The sequence below is a fragment of the Sinocyclocheilus anshuiensis genome, unplaced genomic scaffold (genome assembly GCF_001515605.1).
Source record: "Sinocyclocheilus anshuiensis isolate Anshui unplaced genomic scaffold, SAMN03320099.WGS_v1.1 scaffold870, whole genome shotgun sequence".
NCBI lineage: Eukaryota > Metazoa > Chordata > Actinopteri > Cypriniformes > Cyprinidae > Sinocyclocheilus > Sinocyclocheilus anshuiensis.
In genome coordinates this window covers 2,900,316-2,912,846 of record NW_015540842.1, presented here as the reverse complement: position 1 = coordinate 2,912,846, position 12,531 = coordinate 2,900,316, and the positions used below count along the sequence as shown (strand labels likewise).

Genomic DNA, 12,531 nt, shown 5'->3' with positions numbered 1-12,531 from the left:
TGACTCTTGACTTTTATAAAGAATATCTCTTTGGATTTGAGACTTTAGTCTTTGCAACTTTACAGATCTTCTTTGTGCACCAAGAGCTTGTAACACTCCAAAGAGAAAAGAAAAATTGAAATCGCATCATATGACCCCTTTAATAAAGACTTTAGATGCTAAAAAAAAGGTCAGCATAGAGTGGCTCTCTAATGCACTTTTCTTACTGTTATACAGACTTAATTTCCTGTGTGACCTTGCAGCATTAGCCTCTCCTGATTTAGCTGCTGTGAAACCCTTTTAAGCACAGTTAAAGTTTATATTATCCCTAATTTCCAATTAAGGTAAGCATCCTATAAAATGTCAGAGCTCTATGTTTTAATCGACTAGTTCATCAGGGGTAAAGTACGTTTTAAAAAGATTCACTACATTGTTAAGCTACATGCCAAAATGCCTGCTTAAAATCGTTGTGAGAAAACAAATAACAGGAGGTACCTAGACCAAAATGGCCACAATGTATTACAATTTACTGAATGGTTTGGATAACAAAAATAGAAAATGAACAGTGGACAGCCTGTGTGGCAGGTTCTGAGGATCTAGCCTTCAGTAGGTTAGAATGAAGGAGAATCTTGCACAGAACGTGCACAGAAGAAAATGTGGGCTAGATGGGATGATATATGCTGGAAATGCCAAAAGACTTAATGGCTTTTGTAATTAGGCAACAGAAATGAATGACTTCTGTTCGGATCTGGACAGAAATGGGATGATGCTTCACTAGGGTGAAAATTAGCACATTGCTTAGATCATTTTTTTATTAGATGCTCATTAAAGGGGTATAGATGCCACTTTATCAATGTGACATAAAGACAAACGGTGATAATTAGAAGACTGTACGCTATGGCCTTTTATAAGTTTGTTTGATGAGACAGACTTTGAAATCAAAAACTGGTCCACATCCAAAGAGAAGAATGTATATATTATTATGTCGAATGAAATCAAAATTGACCTTTGATTTCTTAATGCACATTCAAGTGTAATTCTTCGGTTCTATTAAAACTTTAACAAAATATTCTAATATCGACACTTTTCCAGATCCAATCCCATTTCATTTCCAATATGGAAGTGATAATGATACAATGGTTGTTGTCACTGTTTTCCAGGGTTCTCAAGGTGTTCCTGTCACGTACAGCCCAACGGATCCCATACATGACCAGCTGGAGAGTGATACGTCTTCTGTGTGTCATCCTGCTGATTGTGTTATGGTTCGCAATAGCCTGGACCGCCGCTGTTTGTCAGAATCCAAACAGACATCTCGCTCTCATCAGTGTGGGCTTCACCACTGATGGGCTACAGTTCAGCATGTGTCTGCTGGACCGCTGGGACTACATGATAGCTGTGGGTGAGTGAATCTGTTACCTAAGAGTTTCCTGTATGAGTATTTGGCATTTTAATGAGCACAGGCTGGAATAAATTGCTGTTGGAATCAAACAGCCTGGATGAAATGCTCCCAAATATGGATACTTGTTTAATGAAAGAAAATACAAATAATCTCTTCAAGGCACTGCTTAAAGGAATATTAAAAAATTAAACGAATGGGTCATTCACTCACCTTCATGTCATTCTAAACCTATATGACTTTCCTTCCTTCTTGGAACACAACAAAACAGTATTTAGCAGAATGTTCCCACTGCTCTTTTCCATATAATGAAAGTGAATGTATATTGCAATAGCATGAGAGCACCGTAAATGTAGTCCATATATTCACTTTTTTTTTTTCAAAAAGAAGTGCGCTTAAATGAAAAAGAAGTACATTTAAAAATACTATAAGTACTTTTAACAATATTGTTATCAGTATTACATTTAGTTAATATATTTTAAATGCACTAAATTGCAACATTACAATGTGTAATTACAAATATATTTAAATACATTACATACAGTTTTGAATAGAAATGATATTAAAGTATATTTTTGTTTACCATAAATGCTTGTCAGTACATTTAGCAGTAAACTTGAACCATAATTTAAAGACAATAGAAGTAATTTTGAAAATACATGTAAAGATCCTACTTAAGTGGGTAAAAAAAAAACACTCAAGTTCAGCTAATTGCATTTAATAAAAATGTAAACTACAATATGTTTTAATTGAATTGCAATTGACATTCAGTAAGTACATTATTTCCATAATAAGTAATATTTTTAAAAGTATGCTAAAAAGTGTGTACTTTTTCATGCAGGACAGCTATTTTATGTTGCTATTCAGTGAATTTCTGTAAGTCTGTAATACGCCTTTTCATTACAAAATTGGAAAAATTGCTAAAATTTATTATTTTTATGTATTTTTTAAATAAAATAGTGCTTAATTTGTCAGTAAGTGAGGACAAACTTTAATCTGTTCTTGTTCCAAACAGCTAAGATATTGAGTCCTGACAATGTTTTAAAAAAAAGAGTAAGTGAAACAGTCTACATTTTGCTATGATAAATATTTTAAATATCAATATTCTACATTCTACATGCAAAAGTAGTTATTTTGCATTGTGTTAAAATGCCCAAACAAATAATGAATCAAGCAAGATTATACTAGTACCTTACTACCTTTTGTATTATTGTTGTCATTGTTATTATCGTATTTGTATGGAGTAGGTATTGTAAATAGAAGGCAAAGTCAAAAGCATTGCATTATGGGATACAATATTCCATACAGTGCACTCTGCTGTGCATACAACTCAATTTGACAAATGTCATATGTCATTGAGGTATGCTTTGCGTACAAAAAAAAAAACAAATTACACACTATCTGCATAGTGTACATACTCTTTACTGCATACATTGTAAGTGTAGAGTATGCTAATCTAAACATAACAAGCGCGGTAGACCAACACAGGTCATCATGTTCGTAATACAAGCCAAGAAAGTGATGAATCAAGGCTGCCTTGGCACTAATTGCAGACACATAGCGACTCTCACAGGAAGCATCAGTCGGGCTGTGACGAATCGAATTCAGCACAAATGTTTATCCTGATGTCTTATCCTCGAGCATGGCAGATTGGAAAGTGCCCAATCTAACACCTGGACCAGTAAGCGTCACATTGATGATGACAGATTTTCACTGGGGAACACATGTTTATTGATGTCAGGCCAGCTGACTGGCTGACATTGTATAGGATGTGCCAATAGGGGATGGGGAACTATAAAACTTTGGACTGCCTTCCACAGCTTCATTTGCAATTGTCTGTCAAGAGGCGTCCAGAGAATACAAGCAATCTAGATGGCGTTTATTGCGTTTATTGAATGTCTTTTTTCTCTATCATTCTAGTATTTTCAATCTAGCGCTATACTGGTTTGTAACAGGAAGGTTTTGACAGCTACATCATTCTCGGGTTGATCTGGGAACTGGTAGGTCCCAGGTACTAGTCAGTTGGGTATTAACTCTATACTACCTCTCTCAAACAGCTGAGTTCCTGTTCCTCCTGTGGGGTGTGTATCTGTGTTATGCGGTGAGGACCGTCCCCTCAGCATTTCATGAGCCACGCTACATGGCCATCGCAGTGCACAATGAGCTCATCCTCTCTGCCATATTCCACATTTTAAGGTGAGTGACTGCCACCAAGGACTTTCTCCTTCTTCTCAAACTTCTTAATTTTAAGCCCCACCCACATTAAAAGATACAAATAACTTGCAACAGATACAGTTATCATCGTCTTCGCTGCACAGCCCTAATAATAACTCACTGGTCGCTCTTTTCCGTGCAATTACAATGAAAGAATCAAAAGGATACAGTGACTTGTGCTCTTTATTCCAAGTCATGTGGTTTATGTGAAGAACAGATCTAAATATAGGTTGCTATTCTTTAAAAATCTTCCTCTTTAATTGAATGTTAACCACTATGACGGGATCATTGGGTCTTAAGAACCATCAATCTGTTTCATTAAATGGAAAATCCTCCGAGGAATCATTTGAATAATTCAGAGGTTAGGATTTCTTCAAGCTTTGATGAAATTGTATTCGTTCATTTGCTTTGAGATCCTTTAATAATCAGAACTAATTTGGATACTTGGCAAAATTCACAGTCTCTCTTCACCTGTTGCAATATTTGACTAAAATGATACACTAGCTTACTGGTTTGAAAAGCTTTTTTCTCATTTATTCAGTCACACTATTTTAAGGTCCAATTCTCACCACTGACAAACCATTCATTTTTGCCTCAATTGCTTCTTATTAATAGTTAGTAAGGTAGTTGTTAAGTTTAGGTATTGGGTAGGATTAGGGATGGAGAATATGTTGATGCAGAATATGTGCTTTATAAGTACTAATAAACAGCCAATATGTTAATAACAGACTTGCTAATAAACAACTAGTTTAGTAAGAATAGTAAGAATTGGTCCCTATGCTAAAGTGTTAGCATTTATTCTTATCGCTTTTGCCATTTCTGGCACACTTTTGACAGAAACCAAAGATTTGACATCGTTTGAATATTCATTCTGATTGGTCAGTTTACTATTGAAATTTTTGATTAAGCTATCTGCTCTTGCATTGGGCAGTGGTTAAACCCCCCTGTGCTATTTGAACAATTTATCGCTTTTTAATTCTTATGTTAATTTTAAATGTATTTTTGAGGAAGCTCAGCTTCCCCTGCCCGATGGACTGACACTGCCTTCTAAAGAGTCGGTTTAGGGTTGTGGAGCGTATGAATAACTTCAGCAGTAATGAGGCACTCATTCAGGCATGGACTTGAACTCTTACACAAGATAAAGGCAGTTGACTTCAAAGGCAGGGCATGTGATTTTTAGAAGTGCTGCATCGCTTGCTGCTCTCTCCACTGTTTCTACAGTAATTAATCACAGTACAGAGCCATGGGATAGTGTTACTTAACTATCTGTATTTTGGTGTAACAGCACCCATGTCCTTTCATCATAAACAGTAATTAATGCATTGTGGCAGCCAGTGTTTTCAGCATCAAGCACAGATAAACACAGCATCAATCTTAAAATAAACCTGCTGTATTGGAGCTGTGCACATGCTCTAACATCACTGTGTGACTGCAGGTTCGATAATAGCTTGTATCATTTGCAAATGCCATTCTACCTTCACTCCCTAGCTCTGGAGATCAGGAATCAGTATATTGTGTACACAAATCCAGGCACCTGGCTCAAAGTTCAGTTTAGCCTCTTAAATCACTTAGTAGGTTTCCTGTTTTTGTAGTTGCAGTAGGTGACCATATAAACATGCAATGGTTTTATTTTGTTCAGTCTAACACCAAAAAAAAGTAAAAAGTGTAGATGATTGTTCATTTGGATTCTGTAAATCCACCCACAGGTTCAAGCTATGAATGAATAGGTTCTTAGAATGAGTGCAATGATTAATGAATCTGCATAGTGTAGAGTGTAAAAGTGTGATAAAAGCATGCTGTAGATACTACCAAGGTTTATAGGGGAGAAAAGTGAGCAAAACATGTCGCATTGGATGCTGCTTCAAAGCTGGAAAAAGTTGTAACATTACTATATTACCCACTTTGATGATACCATATATTGAAAGATATATCAATATGTTTATTAAATTTTATATGCATTCATATAAAGTCAGTTCAATTATTGAAGAATTTGGTTGTGTAAATAAGCATTTTGGAATACGACCAGAGCCACACATAATGCACACATACCAGATAGCTATATTGTATTGTACTGTATTGTTTTAGGAAGTACGCAAAATTGTAAAATATAGAAACTGCAATGGTTTTTATTTTGTTCATCCTATCGCCAAAAAAGTAAAAAGTGTAGATGATTATTAATTTTTCTGTAAATCCATCCACAGGTTCACTCTTGCCCCTGAACTGCACCCGGACTGGATGTTGATGCTATTCTTTGCTCATACACACTTGACAGTGACTGTCACTTTGGCGTTACTGCTTGTGCCAAAGGTAAACCAACCAATCCTCTTTTATCCTCTGAATCATTTGTTGGCTAAAATCAAAGTTTACAGAATCTCTTAAGCACTCATGTCTTTCCCACAGTTCTTGAAATTTTTGATTAAGCTATCTGCTCTTGCATTGGGCAGTGGTTAAACCCCCCTGTGCTATTTGAACAATTTATCGCTTTTTAATTCTTATGTTAATTTTAAATGTATTTTTGAGGAAGCTCAGCTTCCCCTGCCCGATGGACTGACACTGCCTTCTAAAGAGTCGGTTTAGGGTTGTGGAGCGTATGAATAACTTCAGCAGTAATGAGGCACTCATTCAGGCATGGACTTGAACTCTTACACAAGATAAAGGCAGTTGACTTCAAAGGCAGGGCATGTGATTTTTAGAAGTGCTGCATCGCTTGCTGCTCTCTCCACTGTTTCTACAGTAATTAATCACAGTACAGAGCCATGGGATAGTGTTACTTAACTATCTGTATTTTGGTGTAACAGCACCCATGTCCTTTCATCATAAACAGTAATTAATGCATTGTGGCAGCCAGTGTTTTCAGCATACACAGGTCCTTTCTAGCTTACCTCAGGAATTTCAGAAGGTGATGTAACAACAATATGAGGAAACCTTATTTTCTGCATTCAAATAGACATGTCCACGCTATTCCATGCAGCAGTGCATGTCATCTCAGAGGGGCCGTCGATTTCCAACCAGATTAAAAGAGCTGGAAGCAACAGAGCTGCAAACCTCACTGCAAACATGGTGAAGGTGAACACAGTCTCCCAGCAGGTCAGCACAGATAAACCTGAAGAAAAAAAAAATTACATAGCTATATTGTATTGTACTGTATTGTTTTAGGAAGTACGCAAAATTGTAAAATATAGAAACTGCAATGGTTTTTATTTTGTTCATCCTATCGCCAAAAAAGTAAAAAGTGTAGATGATTATTAATTTTTCTGTAAATCCATCCACAGGTTCACTCTTGCCCCTGAACTGCACCCGGACTGGATGTTGATGCTATTCTTTGCTCATACACACTTGACAGTGACTGTCACTTTGGCGTTACTGCTTGTGCCAAAGGTAAACCAACCAATCCTCTTTTATCCTCTGAATCATTTGTTGGCTAAAATCAAAGTTTACAGAATCTCTTAAGAACTCATGTCTTTCCCACAGTTCTTGTTTGCGGGTACACATCTAAGGGATGACATTGCTACAGAGGCCTATGAAGATGAATTGGACATGGGCCGGTCTGGGTCATACCTGAATAGCAGCATCACGTCCGCCTGGAGTGAGCACAGTCTGGACCCAGAGGATATTCGGGTAGGTGCCCTGATTTCTTTCAGGCTTTCTTTTCCCCTTGACTCTCTCCTGCCTTAGTAATTAACTGAAATTTCATAATCTGCAAATATCTCTTGATCCCTTGTCCTATAACTCACAAACATACTGAGCCATGGCAGTTTTTTATTGCAGACACCAGAGGAAATGGGCCAGCTAAGTTCTATTAATGGCTGTGGCGTAAGGTCTTGCGACAGTCTTTGGGAAAAACGTACCAACGTGAGCAGAGGTTTTCGTTTGTTTGTTAGAGCTGAAGAAGTCTCTCACCAAAGACTCAAATTTTGTTCATAGAAAGGGCATTTTGCTAATGGGATAAAGTTCTGCTCTTGGTATAATTGTCGTTGATGACACAGCTGTATGAAATGCTTTGATGTTCTTCAGAGGCTCTTTCAGACCTAACAATAAAACATTAAATTTTCGTATTTGACACCGTTCCAGACTGTCCTGTCTCTAATTAGTGTAAAACAGCATGTTGGTTTGGTCTAACGTCTTTGAGGCACTGCCTGTAGTTGCATATAATGACTAGTTCTGCATGCTTTCTGTGCAATAGAGCGTCTGCTTCACTGTAACTAGAATCATTTAATTTTTATGCTTCTACATCTAGGCATATGTTGTGAGTTAATGGCCCATTTTGTCTTCAAATCCACAGGAAGAGCTGAAGAAACTCTACTCCCAGCTGGAGATTTATAAGAGGAAAAAGATGCTGGCCAACAATCCTCATCTGCAGAAGAAGCGCAGCTCCAGAAAGGGCCTAGGTCGCTCCCTCATGCGCCGCATCACTGAGATTCCAGAGACAATGGGCCGCCAGTGTAGCCGTGAGGACAAGGACCTGGGTGAACATGGGAGTAACCGCAACAGCATCTGTGTCCTGAGAAAGAACCCTTTTGAACCCACACACCCTGTCAAGCCTGCCAAAGATGAATCCTTGAAGAGCAAAGTTTTCTCCCTTAAAAAGTCCCACAGCAGTTATGACCATATTCGGGACCACAGTGAGGATTCCAGCAGTTCAGTAACTGACAAGATGGAAGTCACAAACACAGAAGGCTCCCTTCTCGAAACCCTAATGGGCAAGAAGCTAGTCAAAAAGTCCTCCGAGAAGATTGATGCAGCCAGTGAGTCAACAGAGTCCGTTCCCCTGGTGTGTAAGTCAGCCAGCGCTCACAACCTGACAGCTGATAAGAAACCTATTCACCCTAGAACATCCATGCTGCAGAAATCTCTAAGCGTCATTGCCAGTGCCAAAGAGAAAACTCTTGGTCTAACAGGAAAGGCCCAAGCAGCGGAGGATCCAACAAAGAAAGCCAATCAAAAGAACAAGGATGCCAAGACCCCAGCTGAAGCTGAAGAAAATGAGGGTTATCCAAAGATGATTGTCAGTCAGTCAGTGGAGTACAAGCAGACAGCTGCCAAAACTGGTATAAGGAAGCCACAGATGAGCGGAAGCCAGCCCTCAGTTTGCTCAGAAACAGCCAAGGGGAAAGACCTGTATGACCTCTCAGAGGTGTGCCCTTGGGAAGTGGAGGACTTGCCGACTCCCTCCGAAAACATGGTCCAGAAACATGTGTCTATTGCCCCCGAGCAGACCACCACAGTCCATGGAAGTAGCAACAAGGCGACAAAGTCACAACAGCAAAAGCAGAAAGGCACAGAGCAGTCACCCTCCGTGGTCAGACGTCCAACCCACAAAGCTGGTGATAGAGCAGACATATGTCCGTGGGAGGAAGGAAATGAGGACCATAGTCAGGCAGTGGGGCCAAAACCTCACTCCAGTAGTAAGCCTGCCATCTCCAAACCCCAGGCATCTGGAGAGGTTGCCAAGGTTCTAAAAGCTGAGGTCTGTCCTTGGGACTTTGAGGAAGTGCCGAGCAAGCCAAAGGACTCGGGTTGCTCCCCTGATCAGAGCAGACCACGAAAGGACACCACGCCAACTGAGATCAAAGGGAAAATAAGCTCCTCGCCTACTGAAGTCAAGGGCAAGGGTACAACGCCCACCGAGGATAAAGCAAAGAGCGTTTTCTCCGAGCCTACTAAATCTACAGGCAGCACACTACAGCCACCCTTTAAAGCAGAAGTGTGTCCATGGGATGTTGAGACTGTGTCAGGTCCTGTCTCTGAAAAAAACCCTTGTTCTTCTCAGGTTTCTAAAACAAAGGAGACCCGTGCTATAAAGAAGGGAACTTCTTCTGTCAGAATATCAGAGATGGAAAGAGAGAACGCAAAGGGTCCTGATGAAGACAAAATGAAATCAAATGCAAAAGACAAGTTAACCTCTGGAAAAACGAAAGATAGACCTATCAGCCAGCCTAAACTGGCTGAGGTTTGTCCATGGGATGCTGATAGTAGTCACGCAATTGTCTCAATGGAAAAACAAAAAAGCCCAAATGTTGCATTAGCAAAAATCAAGCAAGCAGAGGTATACCCTTGGGATTTTGAAGATGCGGCAACTAGTAAAGAAGTCAACCGGAGCACCAGTTCATCCACTGGCAAACAGAAAAGTTCGAATTCCAAAGGCAGAGTTACTAGTGGTGTTAAAACGTCAGATGTCTGCCCTTGGGACTTTGATGACCAAGGATCAACAAAAAAAGCATGACACTTTACCTGAGTGAACCATTAGTTAGTCCTCATTATATGTGCTTTTTCTTTCATAAATACACCATGGAATAAAAACTTTAATAGCATTTATGGTGATTTGGAGAAGAAAATCAACATGTCGCACAAGCTGCCTTTCTCTTCAACCTTTTGTTTTCCCTTTGTGTTTTTTGGAATAAAAGGAAGAAAACCCTGAAAAAAACACACACACAAAAACAAAAATGCAACAACTCACCAGGCATTCCAGATTTTAAAGTATTGGTTGAACCTTTAAATAGAAATGGTAGTTTACAATTATGCAACTCTTTATGTGCAATGTAAACAAGATGCCTATGCTCACCACATGTATCCTCATTAACATCTGAACTCTCAGAACAGCTGCATCTGTAGCCTCTCCTTGACTGTGGCTTCCACAAAAGATTGTACAAGTTCTTGTTACATAGGAAGGTGTGGACCATGCATGAAGTGTCATGGAGTAAGCCTGATCCATTTCCTTGTTTTCGTTTGTTTCACACATTATCATCTGGTTTGAGTAAAAATGAATATTTGCCAAAGATAGAGGTAAAATCCAATAAATCTAAGAACTCAAACCTCAACAGCATAATAGAGACACAGCATTTGTACAGTGAGCCGGATTCATGCGGCTGCTAGAAAATTAGCCTGTAGCACTTTAGTAAAGAACATGCTTAGAGAGACAGATGCAAACTGGACAGAACTCCATTCATATTTGCCCTTGTTTGTTGTTTGGCCTTGCTGTTTTATGCCGTTCTGCGATCATATGTGCACATCTGCAACATTTTTTAGTTATCTTGACTAGAAAAAAAAAAGCTAGAAAAAATTAAACATTTCCAATGCTTCCAAATGTGCTGATATATTATCCTGAATGTGCCTATTTAAATAGTCCTGTACCAGTCTTACTTTGTATTGGGAGATGTGAAACCTTTGTCATAGCCCATGTTACAAATACTTATTGAAACACTTGATGAAAATCAGCATCTTATTTTTAAAAAGAAATGAAGTTTAGTTTATATATTAGTAATGTTGCAAAATTGTAAATGCTTTTTGAATGGGGTACGCTATGAAAAAAAAAAGTCCACTACTCAGTTCATGGGACCATAGATATTGTTTCTCTCAGCGTAGGGCACAATCATGCCTCTAATGTCTTTCCTTTTTGTCTTTTACAATTAGAACACTCATGACAATATATGAAATCAAATTCCAGTCTATCTCATATCAAATTCTAACCCAAGCCTCAATTTCTTTAATATGTATTACATCAGTTTACAAATAAAGTCTTGCTCTTACCGTATTGATTTTTTTTTTTGGAAAATGTATCGATTTCTTAGAAGAACATTCTAAAAACATCCCCAGTGATCGCTGATGTGAATTCAACAATGTATCTAAATTACTGTTGGAATGTTAACATATCTTGTATGCCTTTTCAGCACACGGTCATTGGTAATCTGTAATGATGTCAAGGTAATGGTGTCACAACACATGAGGCATGAACTGTTGTACAGGTTGATGCCTAGTTATGAAATGTTCGTATAAATGTCGACATATTGCGATTGCAAACTATTTTGACCCAATCTTACAGTAGCTAAATGGTTTTTAAATGTATTGACAGATTCTTGTGTTTTGTATGTGCACAATATGAATTAGCAAGAATACAGAATAAATGGTTATACCATGTACGTATATATGTTATAGCTACCAAAGAGGTTAAAAAATGTACCTAAATATATAATTCTTGGCATTTGTTTGAAATCAAATGATGTCACACTCCCGTTTCTCCACAGTGGTGTAAATTTATCAATGACCTCTAGTCACAATTTAACTTATGAAACTAAAAGTATCTTTCCATGCTAATATTTACATAGGTAGGTCATTCCTGTTCGGCAGTACTTTTTTTTTCTTTCTTTCACCAGACTTTCAGAAATATGCTCTGGTAATGACGGGTTCAGACTACATGATATTTTTGTCGGTCACGATAGTCACTGTGTCAGATTACACGATTTTTACTCCTAAAATCTTGTGTGTCGTGGACAAGAAACATGTCAGACTACACGTTGCTTCCCAACCATTCATCGCGTGCCGTCTTTAACGACGCGCGTGATGTCATCGAGAAGGTGGAACTAGCGACTGACTTCCGAAAACAAGAGTGTAAACATTGCTGAAGTGCTTCCGCTATAGTTCGCCAGCATTTTTCTTTCTTTGTTCTGTCATGGTAGTCCCTCGATGACACAATATACAGGCAGGAGTACTGTTGCCACAGCTCCACGAACCTTTCCTCCATCTCATAATTCCACCTAGCAGCACCATCATCTCTCTTTCGTTTTGCCATGTTTGAAACCTGTGTATGAAAGAGCTTCTGTGCTGCTATTGGTCAACGTCACCAATGTGACAGAACTGGTCGTGGACGACAGAAAAAAAATTAAACATGCTAGTCTTTCTGTCGTGATGTCGTGAAGCATCGGAGATGCGGAATCGGTTGTCGTCCACTATGACACACTACACGAGCTGAAACGATGGAATCTTGCGTCCAGACGCCCATTGTCGTTTACGAATCCCCACGACACCCTACGTCAAGCAAATCGTGGCAAAATTGGGCTAAAATCGTGTAGTCTGAACCGGGCATAAAGCTTGACATGATCAATTATGACTACAATTTAATTAATTATATCTTGATTATTTGCTCAGTGGAATTAAAATGAACAGAA

At 38.7% G+C, this 12,531-nt stretch overlaps 1 protein-coding gene across 1 annotated transcript in view; it reads left to right on the top strand.

Moving 5' to 3' along the window:
- The window catches only part of gpr158a (G protein-coupled receptor 158a), a 62,142-nt gene extending 51,027 nt beyond the window's left edge, over positions 1 to 11,115 (top strand). The window contains exons 7-12 of the mRNA XM_016484920.1: positions 1,140 to 1,378; positions 3,433 to 3,571; positions 5,791 to 5,896; positions 7,061 to 7,207; positions 7,358 to 7,441; positions 7,872 to 11,115. Coding sequence (XP_016340406.1) covers positions 1,140 to 1,378; positions 3,433 to 3,571; positions 5,791 to 5,896; positions 7,061 to 7,207; positions 7,358 to 7,441; positions 7,872 to 9,812 — 2,656 coding nt within the window. The 3' untranslated portion in view covers positions 9,813 to 11,115. The remainder of the gene's footprint in view (positions 1 to 1,139; positions 1,379 to 3,432; positions 3,572 to 5,790; positions 5,897 to 7,060; positions 7,208 to 7,357; positions 7,442 to 7,871) is intronic.
- Positions 11,116 to 12,531: the final 1,416 nt, after the last annotated feature.